The 8,389-nt window shown below is 57.1% G+C and overlaps 3 protein-coding genes across 3 annotated transcripts in view; 1 reads left to right on the plus strand and 2 right to left on the minus strand.

Moving 5' to 3' along the window:
• Positions 1-2,103, minus strand: part of PTSG_06887 (ras-1) — a 12,558-nt gene extending 10,455 nt beyond the window's left edge. The window contains exons 1-6 of the mRNA XM_004992229.1: positions 1,983-2,103; positions 1,483-1,600; positions 1,104-1,202; positions 830-960; positions 475-574; positions 126-202 (exon numbers count right to left, since the gene is read on the minus strand). Of these exons, the coding sequence (XP_004992286.1) occupies positions 126-202; positions 475-574; positions 830-960; positions 1,104-1,202; positions 1,483-1,587 (512 nt within the window). The 5' untranslated portion in view covers positions 1,588-1,600; positions 1,983-2,103. The remainder of the gene's footprint in view (positions 1-125; positions 203-474; positions 575-829; positions 961-1,103; positions 1,203-1,482; positions 1,601-1,982) is intronic.
• A 763-nt stretch (positions 2,104-2,866) lies between these two features.
• Positions 2,867-4,873, minus strand: PTSG_06888 (pentapeptide repeat protein; the record flags this gene model as incomplete). Its single annotated transcript, XM_004992230.1, has 4 exons — positions 4,850-4,873; positions 3,582-4,674; positions 3,290-3,454; positions 2,867-3,072 (listed from the first exon to the last, which is right to left on the minus strand). Exons 1-4 carry the CDS (start codon positions 4,853-4,855, stop codon positions 2,867-2,869), a joined length of 1,470 nt encoding a protein of 489 aa, XP_004992287.1. The 5' UTR covers positions 4,856-4,873.
• PTSG_06889 (uncharacterized protein) lies at positions 4,863-7,436 on the plus strand (the record flags this gene model as incomplete). The annotated part of the gene is made up of 1 exon (XM_004992231.1): positions 4,863-7,436. The coding sequence occupies exon 1, from the start codon at positions 4,926-4,928 to the stop codon at positions 7,434-7,436; it is 2,511 nt and encodes an 836-aa protein (XP_004992288.1). The 5' UTR covers positions 4,863-4,925.
• Between the last annotated feature and the right edge of the window lie 953 nt (positions 7,437-8,389).

Raw genomic sequence — 8,389 nt, forward strand, 5'->3', positions numbered from 1 at the left:
TAGGGTGGTGTGTGTGTGTGTGTGTGTGTGTGTGTGTGTGTGTGTAGGAGGAAGGGGAGTGGCACACCGCCAACACACACACACACCGCCAACACAATGCCGCCGTCAACGCATAGGCCACGCACCGGATGATGCGGACGAGCTCGTGGAAGGCAAAGTCGACGTTGACGCGCTGCTTGGCGCTCGTCTCCACGTGTGGAATCTGCAGGGTGAGGGGCAGGTGGGTAACAAGGGTGAGGTGTGGGTTGGAAGACGTGTGTGCAGATGATGCATACAAGATAAGGAGGGTAAGGGTGCTCGCATATGCATCATGGCTCACCCGCACGCAGCAAACACACACACACACAACAAACACACGCACAACAACACACGCACAACAAACACACACGCATACGACGCACAACAAGCACACACACAATAAACACACGCACAACAAACACACAACAAACACCAACACATACAACACGTGCGCACCTTAAGTTGCTTGGCAAGCTCCTGGCCTTCGCTGGTGCTGACTTGTCTCTCGTTCTCCAAATCAGACTTGTTGCCAACAAGAATCATGGGGAACTCGTCCCTGGTGTTGTGCGACGCGAAGGTGGTGGGGGTGCGGTGTTGTGAGTGTGCGTGTGTGAGTGAGGATGGTGTGATGGCGAGAGTGTTTGTATGTGGGGGAGGGAGAGAGAGAGAGAAAGGAATTGTAAGGGCATGAGAAGGGTACGAGTCGACACACGCACAAAAGCTTACACACATTGACACACACACATGCACACACACACACACACACTGACACACACACACTAATACACACTTATACACACACGCAACGCACTTGTCCTTGACGCGGAGGATTTGGCTGTGGAAGGTCTGGATTTCCTCGAAGCTGCTCTTGTCAATGATGGAGTACACAAGCAGGAAGCCCTCGCCAGTGCGCATGTACTGCTCGCGCATCGCGCTGTACTCCTGTTGACGTCAAAGGGGGCATGTGTAAGCACATGTGAGGATGATATGCATGCACGCAGCGAAACGGAAACGTGCATATGCACGCAGTGAAACAGGACTGCTACGATGGCATTTGTGTTTTGTCTCCGCGCAGACACACGCACCTCCTGTCCGGCTGTGTCGAGAATGTCGAGGAGTGCAACCTCCTCGTCAATCACGCACTGCTTGCGATACGAGTCCTCAATCGTCGGATCATACTCGTCCTGTTGGTGGGTGGGTAGGTGGTGGAGAAGGGGGGGGGGGTATGGTGGATGGGAGAGAGGTAGGGGTGGGTGAGTTGTTGTGCAAGCATGCACACGGGGACAGTGGGGAGGGAGGGAGGGAGGGAGAGGGAGAGTAGAGGAGGGGTTGGGGGAGGGGTTGGAAGCAGACCTCACACACACACACACACACAGCACGCACACACACACACCGCACACATACACACACATACACACACATACACACACATACACACACACACACACGCCACAGCGCACGCACCACAAAGTGTGACTGGATAAACTGGATGGTGAGGGCGGATTTTCCGACGGCACCGCCGCCAACCACCACCAGCTTGTACTCCTTGATAAAGCTCGACTTGCTCATCGTCGCTCGTGAACTAAACAAACAAATAACAAGAGTGAGTGAGAGGAGGGAAGAAAGAGGGAGAGGGGGAAGAAAAGAAAGAGAAAGAGAGAAGGAAGGAGAAAGAGAGAAGGAAGGAGGGGAAAAGAGACAACAGGAAGAAAGGGGTGTCAGCGGATCAGAGTTGTTGCCAACGGGGATGATGAGTTGTCAGGAACAAGGGAGGTGGGCGTGGATGCGAATGGATGTGTGTATGATGAGGAGGAGGAGGAAGGGTAAATGAACAACAACAGATGGAGGAAATGAACAAGGTACACCACATACACACATACACACATACACAGGCTTGGTCGGTGTCGCGATCCTTCCTCTTGACAAGCAACAAGCAACAAGCAGGCGCAGGCGCAGGCGCAGACCTGAGACAGTTGTTCTTGACTTGGGGATGGTGGGTGGATGGATGCCAAGTTTGGGGGTTGTTTGGTTTCTGCCTGGAATGTGTTGGTGTGCCTTTTTTTGGCGATTGAAGAAGAATCGTAGAACTCTTTCAGCGAAAATCCACCTGACGAACGTGAAGGGGTTGGTGGTAAAAGGGAATATGCCACCAAGCTGAAGGTTTGTGCGCCGCGGGGCTTTTGAAATGGATAAATGGGTGTGCTGGAGTGTCAATGTTCTTGCTTGTTGTTGTTGTTGTTGTTGTTGTTGTTGTTGTTGTTGCTGTTGTGCTTCCCTTACTTCCCTTGCACCTCCTCCTCCTCCTCCTCTTCTTCTTCCTCCCCCTCGTCTTCTCGTTGTTGTTCCTCGTCCTTTCCTTCGCTTCTCTTGCCTCTTGTTCTTGTTCTCCCCCTCCTACGCCTATCTCATGTCCCCTCTCCCGCATTCCTGCATTCCAGCCGCCTTGTTCGCTGCACACACACACACACACCCTTCTGTGCATGGATTGGGTGGATTGAGAAAACGACTTGATCTCTCTTGATCATGATATTGCGCTTGCAGGGAACGGGAGGCGAGAACGGACGAAATGCAAGAAGGAAGCAGGGAATGCTGAGAGGAAATATGTAGTCACAAGAAGGACGAGGCCGCACGCAAGAACACAAAGCAACGAAAGAGTAACAGCACGCAACAAAACAAAAAGGGGGAAATGGCGCTGGAACGGCACGCAAGGATGGCAGCAGGATAACGCAAGGCCAGAGCAAGAAGAATGGCGTCACGGCCGAAAGGAGAAGTACGTGTTGCGGAAGAAGGCATGCAGACCACATGGTGACACGCAAGGGCACGGGAATGTCACGTCCGCCAACGCTGGCTACTGCCAACGGGTGTTGGTGGTGTTCGCGCCAGAGAAGTGGGGGCCGTTCCGGTCGAGTCCTTGGGCGCCTCGGAAGTCCGTGTGGGTGAGGTTGGCGTTGGTGAAGGTCGCGTTCTGGAGCTGAGAATAGTAGAAGCTGGCACTTGCAAGTGCTGCGCCCGAGAATACCGCACCCTGAAGTTTAGCATGGTTGAAGTTGGTACCTGAAAATGTTGAAACACACGAACACCCGAAAACGAAAACCTTGGGCGTTAAGAAATTTCGAGACGTGCAATAGGCAGTGAAGAGTGTTCGTGCGCACACACATACGACATACACAAACAGAGAGTGTGTATGGTGTGTGCGTGTGTGTGTGTGCGCGCGTGTGCGTGTGTGCGTGTGTGCGTGTATGTGCGTAATTGTGCATGAGATGGCCCAAACCTGTGAGGTCAAAGTTGCTGAAGTCCCGGTTGTGCAGGTCACACCCACTCAGGTTCGCCCGGGCAAGCTTGGCACCAGTCAACGTTGTCCGTTGCAGGTTTGTGTGGCTCAGGTTTGCCTTGCTCAGGTTTGCCTTGCTCAGGTTGGTGTCACTTAGGTCTGTCCCTACGTTCAACGTTGGTCAGTGGGTATACACGCGTGAATGAAGGAAGGCATTGTTACATAAACCCCACAGCAATGAGCCGCAAATGCAAACCCCAGCCCAATACAAGAACACGCGCACTCAGCTCACCAGTCAAATCCAAACCGTTGAAGATGAAGCCGTGCAGGGCGCACCCGCTGAGGTTTGCGCCAGTCAATTTTGCACCTTGGAATTGGAGCTGCAGTAAAGTAGCCCCACTCAGGTCAACGCCGGTGAGGTTGGCATTTGTCACGTTTGCTGCTGTGAGGTTGGCGTTCTTCAGCACAGCTTTGGTTAGGTCGGCACCAGCGAGCGTCGTGTCCTGTAAGTTCGCATTACTCAGGTCAGCACCTTCAAGGTTGGCATTGGTAAGGTTCCAGCCTTTCAAGTCGAGATTGCTGAGGTCCAGTCCGGACAGGTTCAGCCCAGTGGCGTTGATGAAGCATTTGACGTTGGGCGAGGCCAGATGGGTGTTGAGCCTGTTGGTGTGACTGTCGTAGACCACGTTGTTGACCATTGCTGGATGGGCACCAGCGTCCATGTACATGCGCATGAACTGCTGCTGCGTGAGCTGGCTTCCACTCTTCCTCTTCTTCGCTCTGCGCCTCTTCACAGGTGCGTCGCCGCCACCAGCTGCTGAGCCCGTGCTTTCAGGTTCGTCGCCCAAGTACTCCAGCAGCTGTAGCAGGTGGAAGAAGGTGGCTTCACGGTGGATGCACTCCAAAACGCCCGCGTCTGCAAGAGCCTCCGACTTGAGTTCTCCGGTCCGCAGCCAGTACATGACGTGGGCGAACGTGTCGCCGTCGCGGTCGATGAAGAACGCGTGTCCTCCCGTGGCCGCATCAATGGCGTCCGACACGGTGTCGGATGGTGGCTGCTGGAAGGTGGCGGCGAGACGGCTGCCTTCCGCTCTGCCCTCAGTCAGAGTGGTGCGTGCGGTCACATACACGACACCGCCAACGTCGAGCGTGAGTCGCTCCTCGCTGCGCACAAGCGGCAGCGGCAGTGGCTGGGCCATCGTAGTCGTACGTGCGTCTGTCTGCAAACGAGACTGAAGCCAGAGACGCAAGCTTGGTTTTGTCGTTGTCCTGCTGTCCTGCTGTGGCTGTGGTGGTTGTCCTGTTGTGGAACGTTTTGTTTGCTTGCACGCAAGAGTGTGCTTCCGTGTGCTTGTGGACGCGTTTTGCTTTTTGGTTCGCTCGTGCTGCAGCACACAATACACAGGAGAGAGGGAAGGTGAGTATGTGGCGTGAGAGGCAAGCAGCATCAGCAGCAGTCTAGCAGTGCTGCAGTGGTGTCGTCAGATTGGTTGGCAAAACGAGTTGAGGTCTGCTGGTCGGGGAGACGATGGCAAGGACAGCTCAACAACAAGGACGCACAGTCATTCAGCTCCAAAAATCGTGCGACACTGAAAACTGCCCACAACACCACAAACTGCAACAAACCCACACGACGATGTCTTCTCCCTCTTCTCCTCCTTCTTCCTCCGCCAATGTGTGGCGGCCGCACGTGTTTGTTGACGGGTCGTGCAAGCTTGTGTCGTGCGGCGATGAGGTGTATGTGCAGAGCGGGCGGCGCGTGGTGGCGAGGCGGGACCTGGAGCCGGGCACGACCGTGATTCTGCAGCGCGGCGTGGCCGTTCCGACGCCCTACCTGCCAGACCCGCTCACCGCCCTCCTGCACGGCGATGATGATGATGGTGATGCTGATGATGATGGTGATGACGACCACGGGGATGCGCGCGAGAGCCTCGCGTGGGCGGCGTCGATGCAGATGTGCTGCCCCATCTGTTTTGCGGCGCGCGGGGAGCCGCATGCTGGCGGGGAGAAGGGCTCGCGCACGTGTGCGACGCTTGCCGCGCTGCTGGCGCCCGTGGAGGGCGTGCTGTACCCGCGCGTGCAGGAGAACAAGGGCAAGCTGAAGGTGGACGACACGCTGCTCCGGCTGTGGCTGCGGGTGATTGCGGTCCTGTGCATTGACCGCCAGCCGCAGGACGCCGAGGCGACGGCGTTCATCGGGGACTGGCACGAGGCCCTGCGCCAGTGCAGCCAGCTGGACACGTCTGCGCCGGACGGCGAGTGGATCCTGGACGTGTTCAGCGCCGCCAACGCCTTTGTGGAGCTGCTGGACCCGGAGCACGTGCAGGCGCTGGAGGCGAAGCTGTGCCCCGCCATTGCCATCTCCCAAACGGCAGAGCGGGCCACCAGCGATGGCGCCACCGGTGGCACCAACGATAATAGCGACGGCGACGGCGATGGCTCTGCTGCGGCGACCGTGTCGGCGGCAGAGGCGCTGGTGGTCATTGCTGGGCAGATGAACTGCAACGGGTACCCGCTTCGGCTGTCGACTGCGCCCAACACGCTCGTGGGCATGGGCATCTTCCCTGCTGTGGCCATGGCCAACCACTCGTGCTCGCCCAACTGCGCGGTGGTGACGCGGCCTGGCGGGCGCCTGGCCGTCGTCACCCTGCAGCGCATCCGCAAGCACCAGGAGCTGACCGTCTCGTACGTGGACCTGCTTCGCCCGCGCGCGCACCGCCGCCAGTACCTGCTGGCCTCGAAGAACTTCCACTGCCGCTGCCTGCGTTGCCAGCACCCGGACGCGTTCACGTGGGACCGTGCGCTGACGCTGCCGCTGTGCAGCAGGTGCGGCTGTCTCCCGCGCTGGTCGCTGCCCTGGCGCAAGGGCGAGCCCGTCATCGTCGAGGATGGTGATGGTGGTGGCGACGATGGAGGTCAGGACAACAGCAGTAGCAAGGACAACGACAGCAGCAGCAAAGGCGACGCAACAACAACGACCTCCTCACCCGGCACCACAACAGCAACCACCCCCTCTTCCAACACCACGACCACGACCACCACCACCACCACGACCGCATCACGGCAGCGGACGGCGAGCGTGAGCGGCGGCCGGAGCGGAGAGGACGATGCAAGCGAGTACGAGTCGTGGACAAAGGACGGGCACGTGCTGGTGTGCTGGACGGAGGACGGTGGTTGCGGGCACATGCTGCCGCCCTGGCTGCCATCGGATGTGCTGCCGCCACTACACGCCGCTATTGACCAGTGTCAGGCTGCGCTGGCGAGGCTCACGCGCGCGCAGGTGCTCCGCGCCCAGAAGCAGAAGCAGAGGGAGAAGGAAGCAGAGGCGAAGCGAGAGAAGGCCAGGGCGGAGGAAGAAGCACGTGCCAAGGCCGCACAACAGCAGGAGGCGTTGGACGATAGCGGCACGCCACGTGTGGTGGATGTGACCGAGGAGATGGAGAAGCAAGAAGCAGCCAAGAAGAAGCAGCAGCAGCAGCAGCAACAACAACAACAACAACAACAGAAGGCAGCACGTAACCAGGAAGGCACTGCCAGCAAGAGCGCCGGCAATACAAACAGGCCCAGCACCGACAACGCCGGCAGCGCTGAGAACACCAAGCATGACAGCAGCGGTGGTGATGAGGATGACAGTGCAGATGTGACCCGGATGTGTGAAGAGGCAATTGCGAATGCACAGCACGTGCTGAAGACGAGCGTTGATGTGACCGTGTCCTGCTTCCACCACTCTGTGATCCAGCTGCAGTGCGTGTTGTTTGCGCTGCTCATCCGCACGTCCCCACGGGCCAACATGCCTGCAAGCATTGCTGTGCTCCACGAGGCCGTGCACGCGATGGGGCGCCACCTGCCCTCGCTCTGGCCCGAGCTGAACGAGTGGCGCATTCGTCTGCTCGAGGCAAACCAGGTGCTTGCACGCACGAGGAAGGACCACGGAGCCAAGAACGCCGGCAGCAGCAGTAACAGGAAGGACAGCGGGAAGGACAGGAAGAAGACGAAGAAGAAGGCAGGCAAAGATGAAGGTGAAGCGGGCCTGAGTTCCAAGCAGCGCACGAACCTTCGCCAGGACGTGCTCGCTGCTGTGCGAACCGTTTGCGGCGAGGACCACCCGCTCTACACACGCGCCAGCACCGCGTGCGCCAACGTGTAGTCGACGCTTGTCTTTGTGCTGTGTGTTTTGTGTATTGCGTATTTTGTGTGGTGGTGTATGCGTTGCGTGGTGCGTTTTGTTTGTGTGGTGCGTTTTGTTTGTGTGTTGCGTTTTGTTTGTGTGGTGTGTGGTGCGTGTTTATGTTGTGTTTGTATGCGCGTGTGTGATGCGTGTGGTGCGTGTTTATGTTGTTTGTATGTGCGTGTGTGACGTATCATATGTGAACGTTCGTGTGGATTGCCTCACATCAAGTCACCTTGCACAACAACACTTCTTTTCTGTAGTACACGTTGTCACACATCGCGTTTCCAGTGTTTTTACGGGTTTTGGTTGGCCTAAGCTACACACTGCAAATATGAACACGATGAGCAAGAACAAACGATGCGAACACATGCAGAGAGATGGAGAGGAAAGGAGAGGCGATGGGGAGCAAAGGAGGGAGCGCTGAATGCAACAGATGCACGAGGGAGGTAGAGTTGAAAATGCACGGTGGACATGGACCGCGGAAGGGAGACGTGTGATATCATGTCATGTCATATGTCACGTAACAAACAAGTTGTGCTGTTGAATTGAGCATGGGCAGGCGAAGGATTTGGATTTAGCACACAGGCGGAAGTGTGTGCACGCGGATGTGTGCACAGCGGAAGTGTGGACTGCACAATCACGCAGAGGCACGGACAAACACAGATACACAACAAAACACAACACAAACCCACACAAAACTCAGATCTCGTGCTGGCGCTGCAAGAGGTTGCGGATGTTGCTGCCCGGCGGCGGGAGGAGATGCACGAGCAGCGCCTCAAGTATCGCATACAGTAGCCGCCGGTTCAAGCGCGGGTGCTGCAGCATGTCAAACAGCCTGGTGGTGGTCATGTGTGTGTGTGTGTGTGTGTGTGTGTGTGTGTGTGTGTGTGTGTGTGTGTGTGTGTGTGTGTGTGTGTGTGTGTGTGTGT

This window comes from Salpingoeca rosetta (genome assembly GCF_000188695.1).
Source record: "Salpingoeca rosetta unplaced genomic scaffold supercont1.17, whole genome shotgun sequence".
NCBI lineage: Eukaryota > Choanoflagellata > Craspedida > Salpingoecidae > Salpingoeca > Salpingoeca rosetta.